The sequence below is a fragment of the Hippoglossus stenolepis genome, chromosome 16 (assembly GCF_022539355.2).
Source record: "Hippoglossus stenolepis isolate QCI-W04-F060 chromosome 16, HSTE1.2, whole genome shotgun sequence".
In the NCBI taxonomy this organism is placed as follows: Eukaryota; Metazoa; Chordata; class Actinopteri; order Pleuronectiformes; family Pleuronectidae; genus Hippoglossus; species Hippoglossus stenolepis.
In genome coordinates this window covers 17,563,794-17,588,304 of record NC_061498.1, presented here as the reverse complement: position 1 = coordinate 17,588,304, position 24,511 = coordinate 17,563,794, and the positions used below count along the sequence as shown (strand labels likewise).

Sequence of the window (24,511 nt, the reverse complement as noted above, 5' to 3'; positions counted from 1 at the left end):
GCTCGGCTGCACTCGGCTGTGTTTCTTTTCTCTTTGGATCTTTCCCACTGAAGCAGACTGGGTTTGTTTTGTTGGACTGACATTGTAAAGATGATTTTCATCCTTCACTCTCTTATCAGTCTGGAAAAAACGCTTTGTAACGTGCAAATCTGCAGTTTTTTGGTCCGCTGCATAAAAAAAGAAGGTTTCGGTTGATCTACTCGTTTTAATTTAACGTTAAATAAGATTTAGTCCAATCTTTGGTGGTTATGTAATTCACCTTTCGGCTATGTTTTGGAGGCAGACGCTGCTCACTGCAGTCGAGTTAAAAACACGCCTCAGTGGTTTTACAGCTTCCAGGGGCATTGTGAGTTTACTGGGGCATAAGTGTGTGACCGTATAGAGCAAAGCTTGATTTTAATCTGGACTTTTTTCGAGTTTTGCATGAAAATGTTCTTCATTCTGACAAGTTGATATCCTGACTTAAAATCTCCAGTTTGATCAATTTAAAATGAGAAGTCACTGTCAATTCCAGCCCAATTTCTGATTAAATTTTTAACAAACTGAGAGAAAGCTTTGAGGGGCCTGATGTCCCGGTGGAACAAAAACAAACAACACTATCTCCAGTCTCTAAGACAACAGCACACACACGACAGTAAATGAAACAAGAGCAGTCTCGAGTCTGAATATTTTCCAGAATGACAGACGTTGTTTACGTCTTGGTAAAAGAAATCTTGTTTGCCTCCTTGTGAAGAGCTAGATGTCGTCTTGCGTATTTCACAATAGCTACTTTATTTCTACCATAGTTTAGCTCTTTGAATAGCGTTCGATCAACTGTGACATCCCTTAAATGTACCATCATTTCAACTATTCATAGTTTTTTCCATCAGAATAAAATGTTATTGAACTGATTTTAAACCAGCCTGATTATTAATCAACCATGCCAATAATGATATAACAAAAAACTTACACTGGATCTGCATTTGATGATCCAATCTACTGTTACTGTCTTCACTCACAAACTCTCAGTAGTTCTTTCTTACAGTTTGATTTGTTCTCTGGTGCAAAAAAAAAAAGATCTGTAACCCATTGCAGTCCACATGTTTGACTATGGATGTACAGACAGGCACAAGGACCTGCAGGTGTGTGGTTTGTGTCTGTTTTGTGTCTTTTTCAGGGAACTTTGCATCCTTGTGTTGGATTTGCATCATTTTGTTTCTTGTTTTTTGTCTCTTCAATGATTTGGAATCTGTGTCATTTTGTGTCCGTCTGTTTGTGATTGTTTCTGTCATTTGGCAGTTGTTGTGTGTCTTTGTAGTTCTGTGTCTCTGGCCATTCTGAGTCTTTTTGCATTGGGGTTTGCCTCTTTGTGGCCATTTTGCATCCCTTTTGTAGTTGTTTTGTATAAGTGTGTGTTGTCTTTTTTCACCAGTTTGTGGTTGTTTTTCATCTCTGTGGTTGTTTGTCCCTTTTTGTGTCTCTTTAATAATTTTGAATCAGTGTAATTTTGTGTCTGTCTGTGCATCTGTTTTTAGTTGTATTTCATCTTTGTGATTGTTTCTGTCATTTGTCAGTTGTTGTGTGTCTTTGTAGTTATGTGTCTGCATTTCTTTTTTGCAGTTTTTGTTTTTGACTCTTTGTGGTCGGTTTGTATCATTTCGCATTTGTTCTGCATCTGTTTGTTGTCTTGCTAGACTGGGCACGTAGAAAACACTCCTGCATGATAAACTCGATGTATTCGTGGTCATTTCTCTTCTATGTGGTTTTGTGTCTCTCTGGGATATTTTGCAGTTGAAGACCAGTAGTTGCCATAGTTACCCTTTTTAAAACCACAACTTATTATTTGTCAGAAAGAACCAACTTCTTTCATGATTTCTTTCTTTGAGAGAGAAAAAATACAAAGACGCGTCCTTTTCCAACTGTGTTGTTTATTTCAACAAATTGACCACAGTAATATTCATGCAATACTTTAGAAAAAAGAGAGAGTTCTGAAACATTTAAATTCCTAAAACCAAAAAGACTTTTATGTTTTCTACATTCGTCCATCACGACCCGCTATAGCTTTCTAATGAATTATACTGTGAACAGACTAGAATAAAAGGTTAAGAGGGCAGTAAAACATCAGGTAGTTTCCCCAAACACTGAATTTAAACTTTATCCTACTCCTGCTAAAAGACAGTTCTGTTGGTATGTTTCATTTTGAGGACATTTCCAGGATTATTCTTTATTTTTCAGGAAAAAAGTCAAAATATCTCTCGAGTAATTATGTTAAGGTTAATTGACTAATTCATTTACCATGCAAGTGGGAATATCTCAGATTATTAAAGGTATGATTGTATGTATCTAATTGTCAGGTTCCCAAGTATAGGGTTGTTGGAATTAATCTGAGGACTGGTTAAAAAAAGAAGAAGAAACCTGATTAACCCATTTTGCTGTTGACCACAAGTGTTTGTATTGTTGGTTGCTACTGTACAGTGGGTTGAGGCATCACAGGTAAACTTGAAGAGGACATTTTGTATGAAAAAAGGGTACATGATACATACATCTACGTTCATGAGCGACCACAACAATATGATGGTGAATATTTTGTTAAGTACAAGCTGTGTGAAAGTCAGATTTGTTTTTTTGTTTTTTTTGTAAGAAATTAAAACTTTCCTTTTGATTTCTCAGAGATGAAAGAAAAAGGCAGCTTCAGATGTCTGCCGCCACTCAGTGAATCAAATCATAAATATATGCATTGGACATAAATAAATAATTTAACCTTAAATAAAATAGAAAGACACAGACTTCACAGAAACATTTCTACCAAACATGACAATGGGGCACGACAATAAACACACATTAGTACCATCAGTCTTGGCTGATCACATTCTTCTCTTTTTTCTTCACAGACTAGTTTAATCCAAACGTTTGAACATATTGCTTCTGGATCATTTTTTTTCCTTCAGTTTTCTTTTATTCCAGTGAGATTCACATCTTGTTTTATTTCAGTAACGCAAGTAAAGAGCACAGGAGGCTACTGGGTGTAATTGCCTCTCTGGTCATTTCCTCAGAGTCTGTCGTCATCAGAAATGATTCAATCCACAGTGAAGCTACAACAACGTGTACATCAGACTCTTGATAGTTTCTTCTGCACCAAGCACCTGTCATGCCAAACACTTTTCTCCTCCTGACACTCGGAGAAATCGCAGACTTCGGCTCACACCGGCCTCACACGTGAGCATGTCGCCTGTAAAGCAGCATCAGCAGCCTCTACACACAGATCTCGATGGGTGTGGCCACCAGGATGCGTCCCCTTTCGTTGTTTTCCCTGTTGGCCCGCTCATAGCTGCCGGTGGAGGACGGTGAGCTGTTAGTGGACATAGAGGAGTAGTGGGTGTCCATCATGATGCTTCCCTTTGCAGCCACGCAGGCAGGTGACAAGCTCTGTTGCTTCAGTCTGTCCACTAACACGTCTTCTTCAGATGAGGACGAGCTGATGTCCAGTGGAGGAGCGCTGCTCGCTAAACCTCCGTTGCTGTTGCTGTTTCCGTTCTCCGTGTCCAACATCCAGCACTGGTTGAAGTAGCTGAAGACTTCTTTGACGGAGCAGCGGCGCTCCTGCTCGATGGAGAGGAGCCTACGAAACATTCGTAGAGCATCATCAGTGAATCGGCGCCACTGTGAGGGCACCGTGCCCGTCCGGCGACGCTGCCAGCGCACAAACTCTTCATAGAAGCCGTCGTTCGGCATGGCCTTCTCCCACGGGAAGTTTCCTGTCAGCATGCAGAAGAGCAGCACGCCAAACGCCCAAACGTCAGTGCTGTAGTCCACACAGAAACCCTCATGTCGCGAGGTATCACACAGCTCGGGCGCCGTGTACGGGATTGTACCACTAACACGCTTCACCGGAGAGCCGGCACGCCGTGTCATGCCAAAGTCTGACAGCTTAACCTTTCGGCACTCTTTGTCAAAGATGAGGATGTTCTCTGGCTTGATGTCCCTGTGGACCAGCTTCTTACAGTGCAGGTAATCCAGGGCGATCGCCACCTGGTGGACACAGCGCTTGGCCACCGTCTCAGGGAGTCCCACCTGAACACAGAGAGCAGACTCTAAGTGAAACCATAGCAACAAACGCATGTACAGGTTATACGGTTACAGTCACTCTCTCCATCCAATGGTGATGCTGTGTGGTCCTGTAGTTCCACACCTCAAAGTCACCACACATAATTAGCAAACCAGATTTCTAGACTGGGTCATTAGTCTTTAAAGGTTCCCTGTGCAGCTTTTGACCACTAGTAGCGCTACAGAGCTGTATCTATCAGCGTTTTGTTGTTTCAATATCTGGCTATCAAGCTAGCAACATTATCAAACTTGATAGCAAGCTTCCTACACGACAACTAAAACACACAACAATGTCTGGTAACTGTACTTTAAGTTCCCCTTATTGCATTTATAAACAGTATATTTAAACATCCTCACAATCACAACACAACACAATCCTCTTTGATTATTTGGTGTGGGCAATGTCTCATCCATTCACATGGAGAAGGCGCGGTTTAAGTCCTATATTGTAGTCAGCCACCAGGAGGTGATAGAGACGCTTTGGTTTCACTAATGAGGAGCTGTAATGTCGTCCATCTTTATATACAGACTAACAGCTGTGTCTCAATTCAGTGGCTGCATCCTTCAGAGGCTGCATTTGCAATTTGTTCTCCTCAGATTCATATGAGGTCAATGTGACCTTTGACCACTGAAATATAATCCCTTTATCTTTGAGTCCAAGTTCCCTCGAGCAGTCTTTAGGTATCACATTCAAGAGGCCAAGTGAACTTGTGTACCAAACTTAAATTCCTCGAGCTCATATTAAGATATTGTGTTCAAGAAAAGCATAAATTTACTTTGTGAGGCCACAGAGATCTTGACCTTTGACCTTTGGTTACAAAAATGAAATCCAAGCTGAAGTGAATGTTTGCGCCCAAATGTGGAAATGTTCCAAGGCAAAAAAAAATATTTGTGAGGTCACCTTGACCTTTGACCTTTGACCACCAAAATCGAATCAGATCATCCTTAAGTCCAAGTGAATATTTGTAACAAATTTGAAGAAATTTACTTTATTTATTTATTCTTGAGATAACGCGTCCACGAGAATGAAACGGATGGACAACCCGAAGACATAAATACAGGCATAAATACAAATGGGCATTAAAACGTTCTTGTCGTGTCCAACTTCAGCTCTGTTGCTAGGTAACAGCAATAAGGGTGGAAATAGCTGGTGACAGCGATCATGCGAATCCTCTGTAGACCCGACCGTCTAGTTTCGGTTCGGCCTCTGCAGTGTACACTGCCCAGGAAGAGGCGGTCTTTGTGGGCCAGGTAGACCGCACCCTCCGAAGGACAAAGCCTCTGTATTGAGACACATACTGATTCAAACCAGTGCAGAAGAAGAGTGTAAAGCAAGATGACTTCATTAAAAAAGCATGATCAATTTGGTACTTGGATCAGGTGACAACACTTTTGATTTGCGACGTATTCGGAAGAGTCATCATGCGAAACATTTCATTCCTGCTATAACCCCACACCTAATTTTGATCTGTTTACTTCCACCCTACAACCCAGCCTCTTCGCCTGTCTCACCTGTGGAGGGATAATGTCGAACAGATCTCCGGCCAGAGCGTACTCCTGAGCGAAGATGTAGTACTCGTCTGTCTCGAAGGCGATGCCGTACATGTTGATGATGAAGGGGCAGGGCGACAGGTAGAGGGAGATGCTGTACTCTCTCAGGAAGCTCTTCAGCTTGGTGGTCTTCTTCCTCAAAAACTTCAGGGCCATTTTCGTGCCTGAAAAACACGGACAGCGAACAGTTGTGTAACTTCCAATCACATCTCTCACTTCTTAGTCTTTTCCACACGATAAAAGCGATTTATTTCACAGCCCCCAAACTGCATGCGAGGAACTTAATTAGAATCACTTCAAATTTCATGAATAATTAACGTCTCCAGTGTCACAGTTAAACCCTGACAGCTTCTTTTTTTTTTGCCTAGCAGATTTATTCTGTAAGTATTTCAAATCCTCTGCTGGATGTTCCCACAGCGACCAGGATGTTGCTGATCTGCTTTCATGTCGGGGATTTTGCAGTAAAGCGATGTTTACTGCTGCAAACATGTCCTCAAAGAGAGTCTCTAACAAGATTAGAAATCCAAAAAGAAGAAGAGAGTCTCATTCTAGCCTGAAGTGAATCATTTCACTCGCTATAATAGTGTAAGGGCTGCACAAACTCACAGACATGTGGAGGGAGCACAGAAAGAAGGAGGACGTGCTTCAGAGGCTTGACTCACCTCAACAGCCTCTCACTGCCCCAGAACAAGAGGAGAGGGAAATTACCAGGACTAATCCGAGGGCTGGCAGAAAAACCCCAGACAATAAAGCTGGAGAGCTGCCACGTCTGCCTCTCCGTGTCAGCGGAGACGAGAGGGGACACTTCTCCAATACCACCGCCTCAGCTCTGCAAAGTGCTGTGTGGGTTTTACAGCCATTTTAGGAAAGGTCGAGTGGAGGAGGGGAGCTTACAGTTAGTTTTTTAAGCCGTGATACAAGTAATGCCTACACCGCAATAACAAAATAATACTTTGTCACATCAGAACCACATTAATTTAAGTATCGGGACTTTGAAAAGATTGAGCAAGAAACTAAGTCTTTTCTGAAGAAAGACCCACACAGACTTGGAGGAAATGGCCTCTTCAGTGGAGGAGGTTGTTGTTGCTCACATCTGTTCAAATGGGTTTTGTGATGTCTTATTCCCGAACTAATTTTCGTCTTTATTCTCTTAATTGTGACTTTCTTCACAATTCTGACTTTATTCTCTTAATATTAAGATATTATCCTCAAAATCTCTATCTTCTTCATGGTCCTAATTCTCCATCTTAAATTCCCCCATGTTGACAGGACATTTAGAAATAAATAGATGAACTTCTCTCATGCACTTCATTTTGATACTGTATTAATTATAATATTATATAATGTTGCTATGGATTCGGTGAGTTAGCTGTGGGTGACACCATGAATCCACCAGTTTTTGCCTAAATATAAATATATTTTGTCAAACTGGCACCATTATCAGTTCTGTTTTTGCAGACAAATATCTCTGTATTTATTTGTCATAGAAGAAACTTAAAAACGTGATGATTCTCAGGCAAGTTCTGCAGTTACAACTAGAATGTCACTAAGTAGAGTGTATACCAGATTTTTAGTTTGGAGACTTATTGCTATCAGTTTTCATCAAGATCCATGAGTTGTTCTCTGAGATATAAGAGTGTCATCTCACAATGTTAAATAAAGTTCCTGGATCTTCACCTTGATCCAGATCTGCATCCAAATTTTATGTGTTCTCCTTCAGGTCTTGGCCCACCCCTCCACAACATTTCATGGAAGTCGGTTAAGTATTTGTTGTGTAATCTTGCTACCTAACTAACAAACACATGAAAACAACCTCCTCAGGTAATAATGATCTTCTTTCTATGATTTCTAAGCAGATTTACAGACATTAAACCCATCGCGGTTTCTCCCAGGATGTATACGTATACACTTCTGTATATACAGCTGAATCCTCAAGACCAACATGTTTACATTACTGCGAGATGTAGCTACTTTCAGGTTTCATAGCAACACATAAAATGAACATGCACGCGCAGCAACATTTATGTGTTCACCATCCAGAACATGTGCAACAAAGTGTGATGAGCCCAGTGTGTTTCTCTGCAGTACAACTATTGAGTAAATAACCACAGTCCTGCCCAAGACGCTGTGAACACATGTGATTCACACAGGAGTGAGAAAGTGTCAGCTTGTGTTGCAGTAGTTTAGTGTTTTCATGTAAAATGGGTCTTTGTTAAGTCAGCCTGTTGCTAATATGCAAACATAAACACCATCTGTTCAGTGGAACTCAGCTGACGCCTGTGAAGCCACAGCTCCGAGTGTTTTGGGGCAGAAACAGAAGTTTTAAATTAACCCAGATTTAAAACCGTACTGACCCACAATGTTACTGTCAAAGGTTTTTGTCTCTTTTCCATCCAATTGTTTCATAATTAGCTGCATCTCCACACTGAACAACACAGTTCTTCATCCAACACAAATTAGTCAATCAACCATCTGCATTTGGCTCTTTGAAAATAAAGCCAACACATTTTTAATGAGGGGACTTAACTGTGTACTTCTGTGTGCAAATCAATGGCTCATGTGCAGTCTGTTTCACTGTATATATTCTACTCTCTCTGTACATATTCTATTAACACTATATATTATTTATATTCTATTTAGATTTGTATATTTCCCTGCATTTAAATAAGGGGCAGCAGCGGTTCAGGAGAAATAGCGGGTCGTCCATTAACCAGCAAGTCGTTGGTTCAATCCCAGCCTCCCCCCATCTCCTGACGGCAATTCTGGCACATAGATGCACTGTATGAATGTGTGTGTACTGTAAATTGTTGTCTTTTAATCAGTGTTACAGCCGTAACCGTCCCCTGTCCATGTTAGTGTGTTGTGTCTCTATGTGTCTCTGTATCCTGTGGAGTCCTGACAGATGCTCCTCCTCCTTCCTGGCTGGTGGTGGAGACGAGGATCCGGATTGGAGCGGCATCAACCACAAGCCTCCAATCATGACGAATCACTTAAGGCTGGCGGTATAAATTCTGTTCAGCTGGTCAGTCATGGTGGCTGTATTTGTATTTGCTTTGTATTTGTGTGTGAACAGCATGCCAATTTACCTCATTCACCCAGAATTGTTTGAGAGCTGTATTCTAGAGACATTAGGAGCAGGGTGCTATTTTTGTTTGTCTTTTGATTTGAACCAGTTGTCTTGTTAGTGAGGATTTCTTTTCATTTTGGTTTTCATTAGGTTGTTTGTGCAGAGAGTCCTCTTTTTGTTATATTTGTTTCTTATTCGTTTCAAAATAGCACCCATCGGCTTGTTTTTCTAGTTCATTAGTTCACTACCTGTGTTGTGATTTAATCCCAAAACGAGTTTCTTTTTATATCCCAAATCATCTGGTTTAATGTGACCTCCTCTTGCCTAGCGAGCCGGGTCGTAACAATCAGGCAGCTGTTTAAAAACAATTGTACTGTTAAAGTACCCTTGAGTAAGAAAGTCACCCTCTTTTCAAACAGTAAAGCCATGAACTGAACAAACCTCTATTGATAATAGTAATAAAAAAGCATCCTCCTCCTATTTTCACTATCCAATTTATCTGCAGATTTTTTATCTGACTGATTATTTAGAAAATGTAAAAATAACAGCACAGGATGACATCAACAAAACTTTAGAATGTGCAGATTTTAATTTGAATGTGAATTCAGGAAATGAAACTACAAAATGTCTCCATGGTAACTAAGCACATTCCTCATGTCCTGTAATGTTTTGTATAGTGTGCCTCAGTGTTTGGTGTCAGTAAAACAGCAAAACTGAACATCTTTAAATTCAGAACTAGATTCTCTCATTTGAGAATCCAGAGAATATTTAATATTGGTTCTTGGAAAAAACACCAGTGATAAATCACTTAATGGATTATTAGAACATGAAAATAATCTGCAACTATTTTCATAATCAGGTTTCAGTCACTTCTTTAAAGAAAAAAAGGTAGAAAATAAAGCACTATGCTACTGCACACAAAAAATAAATCTTTATTTATAAACCTCATTATATTGAATGTAAGAACCTTAACAATAATTAAATTGTATATCTTCCTATAGCAGAGCTGTGCTGCTATAATATAGTTCATTGTAATATGTTGACTTTTAGGCCTATTTAATGATGCACTAGTGCCAACTACATATATCATATATTGCATAGTAAATAAAAATTCTTCAGATTTAGTTTCAAGTTTCAAGGATTCAAGGGTCAGAACCGATTTTTCCTTCAGTCTATTTACTGTGTTTCCACTGTTGGCTTGACATTTATACTGAGACATTTATTCATGAGGCGTTTGAGGGCAGACTGATTCGGAGAAGATTTCCATGACACTCGCCGATAATGAAACCACAGGTTCACGTGGTTTTTCATGCACCCAGAAAATAGCACATTTTAGTACCTTTTTAGAAAATCTCTGTGACTAAAGGACACTCTGAACGGGCAGCGTTGCGTCGGCCTTGTGTGCCTCATATAAGATCATGAGGTTCTGAGCAGATGGTCAACATTTTGGCTTTTAATGTGTGGAGGTTAAACTTAATTTCTGTCAGTAAAGTAGTGAATTCAGGAAGTCTGGATCCTGATCTTTCCTAAAATCTCTTTCTTAAAAGGCATCGTACGTCACCTGCAGAGTTGGCTTTCAGAGTTTATTTCTAAAAGGAAACGCTGAACAAGAGCACTGATCACATGTTTAAGAGGAAACAATAAACAATTTTCTTTGTGGTTTTCTTAGTAGATAATGCTGCTGTGATACCCAAGTGAAATGGAGCCTTTTAAAGCTGCACTCTGAACACTCTGTACGTAAAACGCCTCCATCCTCCTCGTCTGAATCTCAAAGTTTAGATCCATAAAATAGAAAAATATCCTATTTTGTCCAACTGCAAAACGGCAAAATCTGAATTCATTTCTGGAGGGAGGTGAGTTTTGTCCACCCACAGGAGAGAATGTGCTGGAGCTTAGGAATGTAAACATGTCTCCTGCTCCGCCCAAAGAAAGATGGACTAAACATTGGATCATCAAACACAGGAAGTGTTCAGGTAATTATTTATTGGTATTTATTTTAAGTAAAAGTAGCAAGAATATACTGTTCAGAAATGTTGCTTTTATGTGAAGCACTTTGTGTTGCATTTTATTGCATAAATAGTGCTTTATAAATAAAGGTTATAATTGTTGTTGTTATTATTACTATTATTGTTTGAATACCCAAGTAGAAGTTCAGACATTCTTTTTCAAACAATGGCTTTCAGATAGAAGACTGATTAACCTCCTGGCAGCACTATTGACATTCACCATCGTTACTTCCTCAGGTTCCCAGAAACTGACTCTAGAGCTGAATAGATTAGTTGATTGATTAATTATACTAAAACTAAACTAATTAACTTGTTAATCATTGAACTCTTTTCTTTTGCAAAACATTCACCTTTTGAGCTTCTCAAATATTCCTATGGGATAGTTTTCTAGATTTCAGTGATGGCAAACTTTGTTGGGTCCAATAAAGAAAAAAAACTATTAAATTATTAATTTAATAAATAAATAATTAGCTGCAGCACCGCGTTACCTCTGATTTTGTGGACAACCAGGTCCACTTTCCCGTACGTGCCCTTGCCCAGTTCACGGACGACCTCATAGTATTTGTTGATGTCCAGTTTTTCCAGGTTCTGCGCTGCAATCAGCTGGAGTTCCTCCAGGATGTCGATGGAGGCGCGGGAGCCATGGGGCAAGGAGTTCATTCTTGCGGTGGGGTGGGCCGGGGGCTGAGGGCTGGTCTGGAGAGGTTCCTGTAGAACAGGAGGAGCAGGAAGGAAAGCAGGGTTCAAAACGTGGAACAGTATCCACCCACATCCCCGTTCCCACACACCACATATTGTACTGCACGCACGCACACACACACACACACGTATGAATTGTTATCACCATCACAGGGAAATGAGAAAGCTTTGTGTGCACACCAAATTAATTGTTATATAACCTGTGGTTTGATTTTTTTTTTTTTCCTGAGACCACAGGGATCCAGTACAAAGAATTTACAAAAATGAAAAATGAGGTGTCAATAGTGTTTGTTTGCACTTTGATTTTGTGGCTTTTCTACAACAAACAAGAATAATTAAACTACAGCAAGGCTAGGTTTTTTAGGATGTACTAAATTCGAATAAACAAGTTTATTTGATGGGTCTTTAGAGGACTGTTAAGTAATCAAAACTATCTTCAAACCCGAGGTCAAACCTTTTCAAAATAAAAGCTCAACAATTCAAAGTTTTGAAGGGTGTTGAATCTAGGTCCCCTTAAAAAAGACATGGGTATAACGTTTGACTGATAGGAAACAGTTTCATGTAAACTTATTGACTCATAATACAATGATTTTAGCACAAAGGAATAAATTCTAAAGATCCTATTCCTTCTGACCAGATATGATTCCACTCAGTCGCCTGCTGCCCTCCATTCTCAGCAAATCTGTCTCCTCCTTCCTCCTCCTCCTCCCCTTTCTCCTACTGCTACTGAGAGAGGAAGCCAAACAACACCAATCTGCTCTATCCTCTGCTGTTCATTAACCCGTGGCGACCTACATGTCTGAATGACTGGAGAAACTTTCGCAGCCCTGATGGTGCAGCAGAATTGCACCATCTCTCAGTAACAGGGATGAGAAAGTGTCAAATGAGACGGGACTCGAGCCACATCCGGTGCATCAGGTCCATCTGTGCCCTCTATAAGACAGCCCTTGACTGCAGTGGGAGCATGTGCTGACAATGTTAAAGTAAAATGCGTGAAAACAAAGAAACCAAACAAACGTATACAGTCTTGAAACATACTGTATACGTTTGTTTGGTTTCTTTGTTCCTTCTTTGATAAAAACTGCATTCATTCATTCATTCAAATTAAACTGATCATAAACTAAGAAAACCGCTGCTCCTCATGAAAACATTGTCTTTGTACTAGTTAAATAAAGTCGTGAAAATGTCAGAGCAGAGGCAGACATTTTTAATGTCTCAGCAAAGTAAGTCATAAAAATGTCAGGGTAGAGAAATACATAAAAACATTATAGTGTCTCAGGTAATAAATAGAAATGTCACAGTATCTTGAGTCATAATAATGTAAGGTATAAAAAATTATACTATAGTAAGGCATCAAAAACATAACAAAAGTCATAGTGAATAGTAGGCATAAAAACATGAAGAAAGTATTGAAAACGTCTGTATTTATATGGCGCTTTTTAAATCCTGATTACCAGGCAAAGTGCTTTACAGTACAGTTGTTTTGCCATTCACCAAGGGGCAATTTTGAGGTTCACTATATTGCCCAAGGAATCGAACCGCCAAACTACCCCCTTTGCCACAGCCGCCCCCAAACCCCTCAAACACGTGAGAAAAAAGTCATAGTATTGTAAGGCATGCAATGGGAATTTGAGAACACTGGGAATACTTCACAAAATCTTTTAACTCACAAAGTAAACTGAGTTGTGTTGCCGTAAACACAAACTGTAAGTGCTGAGTGTGAAAGTGGAACAAGCAGGTAAAAATGAGGAGGCAGCTGAGTGCAGGAGAAGCCGTCAGTCACTGGTGCGCTCAGCATCTGTCTGACAAGGTCAATAAAACACAAATGGATGCGGCAGACAGTGTTTCTAGCTGCAAACACATGTCTCTTCATTTTACAGTCTGGTCTTGTGATTAGAGTTGTCCAATTAAAATTCAAACTCTGTAATAAACTGTGACCGTTTTGCACAGTTTATCTTCACAGCTTCGCCTCACAGACTCCACATTATCAACACAATATAGTGAAGTGGATTTTGTTGCTGCTCATACGGCTCTGATTGGATTTGAAGAGCAGTGCATCTCACCTCAGCATTCAGCATTTTCAAATGAGATGCTGGCAGCTCCAGGAGGGGCTCATTTCTTTGACTGTTTGTCTTTACACAGCTCTTCGATCCAGCTCTTGCCATTAAGCACAGCATACTCTTTTCAAAAAAGGAACAGAGTGGTTACTCTGCAAATGTTTTTATCGGCGCGATGTAACCAGGCTCGGGTTATACAAGTAAAGCTCTTCAGATGTTATCAATAATAAGAAGTATGAATCCATACACTTGTTTTTATGTGCCTCTTCAATTCAGTTGAGACAAGGACACTGAGCAGAAACACTGGAAATTCAAGGAAAATGGAGGATGCAATAAAAGTACACACTTGGCAGGGGTGGAAGAGTTCATGTATTGATGTAAATGGATAAATGTAACAAAGTACAGTGGAACGTTAACAAACTGACCATAAAGCCTGTGGCTTGAACATTATTAGAAATGTTAAAGGGGGAAGAAGATGGAGTGAAAGAGATGTTCCTAAAATTATTTACAACACATAACTGAAGACAAAAGAAAACAGCCCGTTACAAACAGGCAGGTTTAGAACAGGCACTAGTTGATCCAAATCAACAATACATCTTTTTTGTTTGTTTATTATTATTCAACCTAACAAGGAAAGCCTCATGTGAAGCATCTTGGATATTGTGAAAACTTAATGTGAATCACTTAGTTCCTGATACATTCAGCTGCTACGACTAAAGCCCAGAGAAACCATTTTGTTGAAAGCTACAACATGTTTACTGCTGCCAGTCCCCTGTTTTATTTTTGGCTTCATTTAAGCATGGCAGCCTTGACATGTATGCATGTATTATGTACAGGTTCAAATGTATTTCTCTCTCTCTCAGCCGATAAGATGCTGAGGAAAAGTATATGCCCATATGTGCTCTCACGCTACCGTCATATCAAAGAAATCAGGATGAAAGCAGTCACGAGCAGCACTAATTAGAAGCATCTTCGGTGCGCTGCAGCTCCCAGGAGCTCCTTCTCGGTGTAGCCGTGCCACGGCTGCTTCCTAGAGGCCCTCAAGGAACACCAAGCCCTGTTTGCCTCCCCGACAAGAGGGGACGAGAACCGCCAGCTGTCTCTTTTCAGTGAAATGCTCATCAGTAATCAAAGCACAGCTGGAACTCAGCCAACCTGCCTTGCGTCATTGTCGCTCGTCTCCACTTCTGCACCTCCATGCTAATGTTACCTGCCTATTGAACCACACAGGAGGAAAGTGAGTGGTTTAGTCTGACTGCAAATGGAGGTCCAGGAGCTAAGAGTGTTAATGAACATCCATTCATCTTTTTACACCTACAACAGGAAGGTGTCATTCCTACCATAACTACTGGATGATCTGCTTTAACTTTTCACCAGTTCCTTCTAGACTACGCTTCCTATTCATGTTAGAATCTTAACACTTGTTGAACTTCAACTGTTGATTTTCCAATTGTAAAATGGACCAATTACTCTGTATTTTGGTCACACATCTTAAGGAAATACAAGGAACTAGTATAAAGTTTGTATATTAATTGTGTTCATGGACAAATATTTGATAAAAGAAGATATTTTCATTTGGAGTACCACAAGGTTCAATTCTTGGTGCTCTCCTTTTCAGTCAGCTGTATATGTGATTTCACTTACTCATTATAATTTGACATGTACGTCTGCAATATGTACAATTTCTCTCAATTTCTAAATCTGTCAACCTCAACCTCAGCATATATTATCGACATATGGACTGGAGATGCACATTCACTTTCATTTTCTTTTGGCTATTTTCAGGAAATATGGTTGAAATTTATTATAAAATTTGATAGAAACTTCAATAAAGAAAATGAAAGACATGGTCAATTTTTTTTCAACAAAGATAAATTAGAATTTGGACTTTTATTTATTTGTTTAAAAAATAATGAGAAATCATACATGGTACCTTGGATGTTGCTAAAACTTTTTGCAAGGATCATTCTGAAATTAAGTTAAGTATGCTAGTTATTTATGTATACATGACATACATAATATGTATTGTGTACGTATATATACCTCACAAATCCAGTATTGATCAGGCTATGACTGGTTGGATTATTTGCAAGCCTCTCAGGTAGAGCTGCCCTCTCTATCATATTGCAGCTTCATGTTTCAATAAAAAAAAAGAACTTGAACCTCCCAATGCACCAGGATAGAGCTAGACAGATATTTTTAGATTCAGTATGATTTACACTTCCCAAGTATATCATTATCACAAATGACTGTCATGAGCATACATCCATAAATCTGTCTAGGACATATAAATTATGCTTTTCATAACTACATAATCAACACATTTTATGTTGCATTCAGAATCAAAGAAACCAGTGATCATTGTCTGCACATCCATGAAGATAATGCCGAAAGAAACTGTGAACAGCTAATTCTGTGTATTTTGAATGATGCTAATTTGCAACTGTGTAAACAAATATATGTTTAAGTTACATTTTTAGTTACTGAATTCACACGTATTATATTCTATTTATCTCAAAGCATTATGGGAAACAAATTTCCAAAAGTCCAATTTAAGACAAAAGCAAGACACATAATTACAGAAATCCATTACATTCAAACTATTGTGAATTTAAATAATATTTCAAATTAAAACTTTCCTAGAACATATATAGTATGACTCATAAAATGAGTATCAACTCAGTGTGAAGTCATTTGTTTGTGAACTGCCGCTTTGAAGACTCTAGTTTGGCATTTTGTCCAGCGCCATCTTGGTTTTTTAAAAGTAACCATATTTACTTGACACTTGAAACTAGACATTGACAGCATAAACTCCTTAGGAAATTATTAACTGACGTTATAAATCAAATTTCTCAAAGACTTCTATAGGAACTGACTTCTTTTAATAACCAGTTAAGTCGTCCTCTACTTGTCATTTGAGAGAGTTTCAGGTAAATCTGCATTGGCATCACTTTCCTGACCTGGAGTCTACAACCAGACTATGGCTGTGGCACTTCTAAAAGCCTGTAAATAAAGAAAAGAGCATGGTGCATCATAGTTCAGACTGACTGGTCTAATTTTCTAGTCACAGAACATGGAAATAACTATAGAGGTCAGAAGATTTCTTTTACCTCTTCACACAAAGGAGCTTGTGCAGGTTTTTATTTGGTGCAGACTTCAGCTCCTGCACTGCAATGCACTCAGGTATCCCAAAAAGTCAGTAAATCAATTGCAGCTCGTACAGAATGATGCTGCCAGAGTTTTGACTGGAACAAAAAGCATAGATCGGATTGTTCCTGTTCTAAAGTCCCTGCAGTTTTTCAGCTAGTGTTGGATAGATTTTAAGATCATGGCACGTGTTTACAAATCTATTCATGGCCCCGGACCATCGCTGATATGCTGCCAAGATACAGTATGTACCTTGTGACTCAGATGCACAGACATTGTGCTGCTCGCTAAACCAAAATCTCAGACCAAAAATCGAGCAAAAATCTAAGAAGCTGCTTTCTTCATGTTTTGGAGAACATCAGTTGATTCAGTTGACATTAAAACAACACGTGACGGACAATAAACATGACAAACCTGATAAAAGTGCTGCGTAACCGTCTCCCTCTGATTGTGCATTAAGCACTGCAGGAACAAAAGAACTGCCTCTGCCACCTCATTTGTGCTCGAGCCAACATCGACTTGTAAAAAGATCAGCACCCAATTAATCATTTGTAATGTTAAATCAATATGTCGCCCGACTGAAAAACACTTAATGAACAAGTGCTACCGTCTTAAACAATATGTGGCTCCATAAAAGTATTTTAGTGCTGCAAAGGGTTCCAGAGAGAGGGGGGGGGGGGAAAACTATTCATCATCGCTTGTTAAATTAAATTGAGGAGGTTCTGTGGACAGTCTGCTGGACGAACCCCCACTGGAATATCTCAATAACCACCACATGGATTGATGTGGAATCTAGCCTCAGGTTGAATTGTACAACTTTTAAAATCTTAGTTGTCATAAAACAAAGCCAATCTGAACAAAAACCTGACAGCCTGACAGCCTCTGCATCAAATCCCTACCTACACCTCTTTTACTCCAAAATTAGCAGGTGCATGCAGGTCTTTTAAATGTCTAAATGGTTCCTTCACCATTGCCAGGAGAGGAGTTAAAAGCATGTGTCTACTCCAGAGTCATTTTAACCTATGAATGCTGATTGTATCCATTAACATCGCAGACAAAAGCCAGTGTATTTTTTGATCAGTGGAAAAAGTGCTTTAGTGATTAACACAATCATGAGAAAGCATGTGGCACGTTTTCTTCTTAAGATACTTTCTTGATCCCATCAGGAAAATTTGAGCATCCAGCAACTTATGACAGTTAAAGAAAAGCTGCACAGCAGGAACACAAGAACACAAGTAGTAAAAAAGAAGACAAGCTAAATAAACATAAAAAGCAGCAGAAACAAGATTAAAGAGCATAATGAGATGAATATGTAAACATAAGATTATATAAAAGAAATTGTTCCGTCATGCAAAAAGGGCTAACAAAGCTAGTAACTGACTGACTACCAGAATGAAGGTGAGCGTTCATCATCATTTCACCACTGCTGGGAGGCATTGAAGGGTCTTTGTGTAAGTGCCGTTTACAAGAAAAAGACGAAAATGTTCAAAAATGTCCCTCAACATCGACTAAGTCATTGAAATTGCACGACTCTCTGACAGAGGTCATTAAGTTTCTGAACCTGTTTCTGAAAAATACTGCTAGACCAACCGCATAACCAACGCTTTGGATTTTATGTGCTCATACTGTACGGTTCAAAAGTCAAGCCACGACCCGACTGGTCCCACTGGAGGTACCAGTCAGCCTTTTCCTTTCACGATGCTAACAAGTGGAAAACACTCTGCCTTGACCACATGTGCTGTTCTTGTGTGCCGACACGAGCAGATAAACTCTGGCCACAGCTCGACAAGCCTGGCCTCCATGTTTTCTGTCCATATGACGCATTGTGTCGTCATGTCCTGGTTTCACTTTCACTGTTTTTACATTTCACGCAGTCGCAGTGAGGAAATAAAAGGTGCTGACGAGTTTGCTGAATAGACTTGTGGCTATGCTATGCTATGCTATGCTATGCTATGCTATGCCTTAACTGTGTAAGAGCCTGACTGACCAACATTTTTTACATGTCATTAATTGAACTGACCCTCTGACGGCCAGGAGCACCATGTCCCCTGTATGATATTAGGAGCTGGTTCTTGTGTCCAAAGCGTCACCTCCACCTCCACTTATAAATTTGTTCTGTGTAATATAAAACATTAAAAGCCAACAACCCAAAGAGCTTATTTTAATGGAACAGACTAATGCCTGTGAAACCAGTCCTGCATCATTAGGTGCGACCACATGAGAATGAACATAGAACAAACACCAGAGGAGAAAGGCTCACATCTGTTCCAACGGGTCCACAAAACAACGACGCGACAAAGGAAATGAAATCTGAGCTGCTTGACTCATACACTCTGACGGTGCAGGCAGCTCGGAATAAAATGAAGATCTGTCGTCTCCTCTGTCCGAGTCTCTGCTGCAGAACTGAATGTGATGTGAGGAGTGATCCTGATGCTGAGCTGCTCATTTTCCAACAGAAAAAGCAACATTCTTTGATCTTTAACAACACACTGAAGATTAACTGGTTGTTAGTTATTGTTGCTTCAGCATAAAATCCGAGGCAGGTAAGAGTCGCTGATTCGACAGAAGTGGATTTTGAGTTGTGCCAGTCGGGCAGGTTTGTTTTAATTACCTGATTTTTTTTTTACCTGAGACATTTGTATTTTGCTTTAATAGGAAGAGACGGCTTCGTAAACACAGTGGATTTTTTTGTATGCTTGACTGGAAATTGAAGGCTTATAGAGCTGAAATGACTCGTCAACTGACAGAAAAATACTCAATAGATATAATTGAATAAGTCAATAAATCTCTTTTCAAGCAAATATCAGCCTTTTTCTTTGGACTATTTTTTGATTTAGAAGAAAAAACTGAATATATAGGGTGAGAGTGGATAAAAGCAATAACTGATATATTGGTTATTTCTTTCAGTTACTTCTCATGCTGAAGAAAAAAAAAACAGAAAACTGGAGCTGAAACCAGAGAATATAAGACAAGATCAGCAAATATTTTCTGAATGAATAAGTTTTAGCCTTTTGTTTGAACGAGACAAGTCAAATGTGACAAAGTGTGTGAATGTTTCTGTGACATTCACAAAATAAAAACTGAAACTATTCCACTATTCGATTTGGTTGCAATCAGGAGTTGAAGTGGGCCGGAACGATCTGGGACAGGCGCCTTCAGTTAATAAGTAAATAAATCTGATTGGCAGATTCATACATAACAATGTGGGCAGGTGGACCGTCAAAAAAAGTACATTAGGTTTTCAGGGGCCTTCTCTCTGTTCCGGTCGTCAGACCTGCTGACAGAACATATAAGACTTCTGCTCCTGTACTTGAGCACTTCTCTTTAAGCAGCTCACTCCTGCAGAAACTGATTCATCTTCACAGTTACTTTTCAAACAGAAAATGTCCAGTATCTGCTTTCTTTGTCCAACAACAAACTGAAGACATCACTGTGGTCTCTGAGGCTCTGCATTTTTCAGACTGATTATAATTGTATTATAAATTCAAATAATTGAGTAGGTGATCTTCAGATGAATCGTTCTGCTAAAATGTGCTGATTGCTGATTGGTCATGTGTCAGCATGACTCTCTGAGACTGAGTCTAATGACCACCTGCAGGGGGAGCAGTATGATCGTGTTTGTTAGCTAAATGTAAATCAGGCTAATTTAGCTGCTGGTGCCGTTAATAACTATATTCAAGACTCACGACAACAGGCAGTTTGAAGAAACAAGGCAAGGCTGTAAAGTGCTTTGTCGTGTGTGACGTCACTAATACTTCAGAAGAAGATTTTTCACGACAACTGAAAAGGTTAAAATCTGATCTAATGAAACTATATTGTTTCTACTACTTATATTGAAAACAAACAAAATTGCCAGAAGGAAAATCCTTCAACAAATGTAACGTTTCGAGGCTGGGGCTTTACTTTACATTCATTCTAGACAAACTTAACAGCGCCCCCTACACAACCTGTGCATCATGAAAGTGGAAGCTCTCCCTAAATGAGAAATTCTCTGGTGAAACCTTTAGATTTCTTGTTTTGTTCAAATCTCAATGTGTTCAGTTTACAGTGAGCCAAGCCTGGGGGCCGGGGAGGCGCTGCTCCATCCTAATCTACACATTTTCATGAAACTGCCTCAAAAGTGCAAATTCGGACTGAACGAAACAAACAAAACTATCTTTACCTGCTCAGTCAACAGTAAAAGTAGAGTAATGTTCCGTCATCAATAGTTTTCACTGCTGTATCAGACTGTTCAAGCTTTCAGCTCCGTCCTCTCATTCTTACTTACTCAAGTCAAAGTCAGTGAACTTGACATGTGCAGTGAGACGTTCCGACTCTGCCCGCTGACACTAAACAAAACCAGTGGGATTATCTCTGCCCCGTGAGCACCTCTCTCCCCTGGAAATGTTTGTAGAAGTAAAACTCCATCCTGCTGGCCAGCACAACCGTGTGTGGACGTGGCGCCTCGTGCGACAACCTGCAGTTTCGGCCCCGCTGGTGGGGGCCCCTGGTGGTCAGCTCCCGCGGCGCTCATGGAGCTTCGGAGCACATCAAAGCAGCCAGGCTTTAACTGGTTCGGACCACAGCATCTGCAAACAGGGAGGCTTTGTGCCCGCACGCTCGGCAGCACATCACTGGGCCACTGCTTTAATGCCAACCCGATTCTGCCGCTGTGAACTCCTCGCTACAGTCAACATTTCCCTCTTTTGTCCCCTTTGATCTCCATCTCTTTCTTCTTGGACTCTGTCTCCTCTGTATGCCGTGTGTACGTGTGCATCAGTGCAATGTGAAAACCAGCGTTTCACAATGAAACAGCTGTAGGACTAATGATTATTGTCAGTATCCATTGAGCTGTAGATGAGTCAGTTCATTTTATTCTCTGTGAAATATCAAACATCTTGAAAAAATTTAACACAAAGTTCCCAGAGCGGACATTCACTTCTTCTTCTTCCATTTTGATAAGGAGGGAGAGTGGATCGTCAACCTGAGGAAGCTGAGGTTACAAGGTTCAACCTGAGTCTCCCCCCATTCTGCGTGCCGAAGTGTCCTTGAGCAAGGTACTGAACCCTTAGTTGCCCTGGACGGCTGTGCTGACAGTGTGTGAGAGATGTGGATTAGAGGAAGTGCTGCACTGCACTGTATGAATGAATGTGTGAATGGGTGAACTGTGCTGTAAAGAGCTTTGAGCGGTCCGGGACCAGAAAAGTGTGATATAAATAAAGGTCACTTATCATTCTAAACAAAAACTGAAAACCTTATGTGTCTCTGGTGACACTTTCCTACGGAGGCCTCGAAGTGACAAATCACAACAAATCACAAAATACGTCCAACACATAAAGTGGGAATCAGCTCTGCAGACACAAAGCATTGCTTCACATCCTTTGTAGCTGCAGTGCATGTGACCCCAGGCAGCACTTGGGTGTGTGCACGTGAGCGTGTGCACAAATGCAGAATGTGCGATCAATAATTTTACAAATGTCAATAACCATATTAGACATTCAGTGATTACACAAACACACACACACACGTGCAGCTGGGACACAATAGCTCCACAGCAGCTCCATTGTTCTGCTCAGTCACTGTTTGGTCACATGGTGCAAGTTAAAGAATTAAACTTAAATTAAAATAAAATAATAACAACAACAGAGTTTAAATTTGTAGAATAAACAGTGTGAGGTCCTCCATTGGCTTGTAAACACAACAGTGGTTCAGTGTGGTGAGCACACACACACACAGCGGCGCAGCAACACAACAGCAGACACACAACCTCAGCTCAGTGTGAGGGTGCATGCATGAAAACACAGCTGGAGAATAAAGGAGCGTATTTGATGAGAGATGTGTTACCTCTGAGAATGTGCAGCCTGCAGCATCAACCCATGCACACTGAATCCTCAGCTCCCAGGAACCCTCACACACCTGACTGACAGGGATGAGACGAACAGCAACACTATGAACCAATGATTATATTTGTGATGGGGATGGATCCTGCAGAGAGACAGTGAGTCTGAAGCAGAGACCTCCACCACCGCTTGTCTGTCTGTCTGTCTCTCTCTCTGTCTCTCTGTCTCTCCCTCTCTCGCTCTCTCTATTGTCTCCGCAATCGGCCGGCGGACACGCCCACCGCCTCCAACGTCCAATCAGGGCGCAGAGCGGCGTTGCGCTCCCCTGCGACGACGATGCCTTCACGTACTGTCGGTATTTATTACTTCGGCTAATGATTATTGCTCCTGCAACTTTAAAGAGCAGAAGGGAGCTGCTGCTCATATCGGTGGGATGGTTTTAAACGAGATCGTCTGACTTTGTCATTTATACACTGCTTTGTTTGATCTCTTTTAACGTTTTAATTGTGTTTTCCTGATTGTCAGCCTGCAATTCTTCCTTTTTATCTTGTAAAGCACTCTGTAACTGTCTTTTGAAAGGTGCTTTATGAGTAAAGTTTAGCATCATTATTAACATTAGATATATTATTGGATTATAATGTATTTAACCCATAATTTACTTTAATCTATCTGTTTTATTTGTATGACTTCTAAATGTATGTCTGCAATAACTACTTAGCTGATGTATACTCACTGTATATGTTCTTCTTTTGTTTTTACATATGTCTTATTTAAATTATATATATTTTTTCTACAATAATTTTAGGTCTGTGTGTATCCTTGGTTAGGGTCACTGTAACAAAACCTTAACCTCATGAAAGCAAATTGTGACGAAAATAAATGTTAAAATAGTGAATTATTGACAGCTTCAGTTATTTTTCATTGAAAAAAAAAAGGAATAAAATCGCTTTACATGTTTTATTTTTACAAATTGTTGCTGTTTTTATACTGTTAATGTAACTAAAAACTTGTACGTTTTTATAGGTGCCTGTGTCATGTGTGTTCTCTGTGTGACATTTATGTGTGGCAGCTTTGCACTTAGTTAAATTGAAAAAGGGAGTAATTCAGACTGTTTGTGGACAGTTTTATGAATAAATCCCCCGCTCCAGATCCTTAAGTTATTTTTAGGGTCAAGTTTTAAATATTATCAGCCCATACAGTGATTAGCACTATATGAAAGTGGAGAGACATTGTTTCCCCACGTCCTTGAAGGCAGCATGAGAGAGTGGCGTGCACGAGCACTGCGTGTACACGGTTAAACGTGGAACTGCTCATTGAAATGGATGTTTTTTGCAGCTCTGCAGCAGCAGCAGTGAATTAAAGGTGTGAGCTGTCAAAGCTAAAGTGACCTTGTGATTTTTATTATTGTTTCCTATGGTTAATTAATTGAGACTGAAGTTGTGCTGCTGTAGTTTGGTGCATAGACTGAAGTTTACTGGGATCATTCTGTCATCCTTCATCATCCGTCTGCAAAATGATCATTACTACTGATCTGTGCCCGAAACATCTAAATCAAACAATTACAAACATTGGTGAATATTAACTGCAAATAATCCAGGTAGGATGAACACAAACTTCACTCTGAACCATAGACTGTTCATAAAAAAGCTCTGCACTCAACGTCTAGCACACAAACAATAAAAAGTGACAGTATATGTGTAGAACTGTTTGAGGATGACTCACTGATGACAGGGAATAATTCTGAAGTAGCTCTGGAGCATTAACACAGGACAAGAAAACAGATCATTCCAAGCAGACAGGTTTAAAGTGGGCACTGCCCCCTGTAAAATAATATAATAATTATAACAATGTCTTCAAAAACAATAGCTTCCTGGCACCGTTGCTGCTTGGGCCCTAATAAGAAACACTCACTGAAGCTGTAACCTCTGACGAGGGACCATATGCAGACTGCTGCTTCATTTTGAAGTGGACACAGGCTGAAAAATGTCCAGGATCCAAAGGACTTTATATGAAATTTATATTATATAATATTGCAAATTTCCCCACTGTGTGACTAAGAAAAGATCATCTTATCGTATCTTA

At 40.0% G+C, this 24,511-nt stretch overlaps 1 protein-coding gene across 1 annotated transcript; it reads right to left on the bottom strand.

The window, feature by feature from the left end:
* Positions 1–1,890: 1,890 nt before the first annotated feature.
* unm_sa1261 (un-named sa1261) lies at positions 1,891–22,677 on the bottom strand. Its single transcript, XM_035181652.2, has 4 exons — positions 22,434–22,677; positions 11,196–11,415; positions 5,596–5,798; positions 1,891–4,050 (listed from the first exon to the last, which is right to left on the bottom strand). Exons 2-4 carry the CDS (start codon positions 11,365–11,367, stop codon positions 3,232–3,234), a joined length of 1,194 nt encoding a protein of 397 aa, XP_035037543.1. The 5' UTR covers positions 11,368–11,415; positions 22,434–22,677; the 3' UTR covers positions 1,891–3,231.
* Between the last annotated feature and the right edge of the window lie 1,834 nt (positions 22,678–24,511).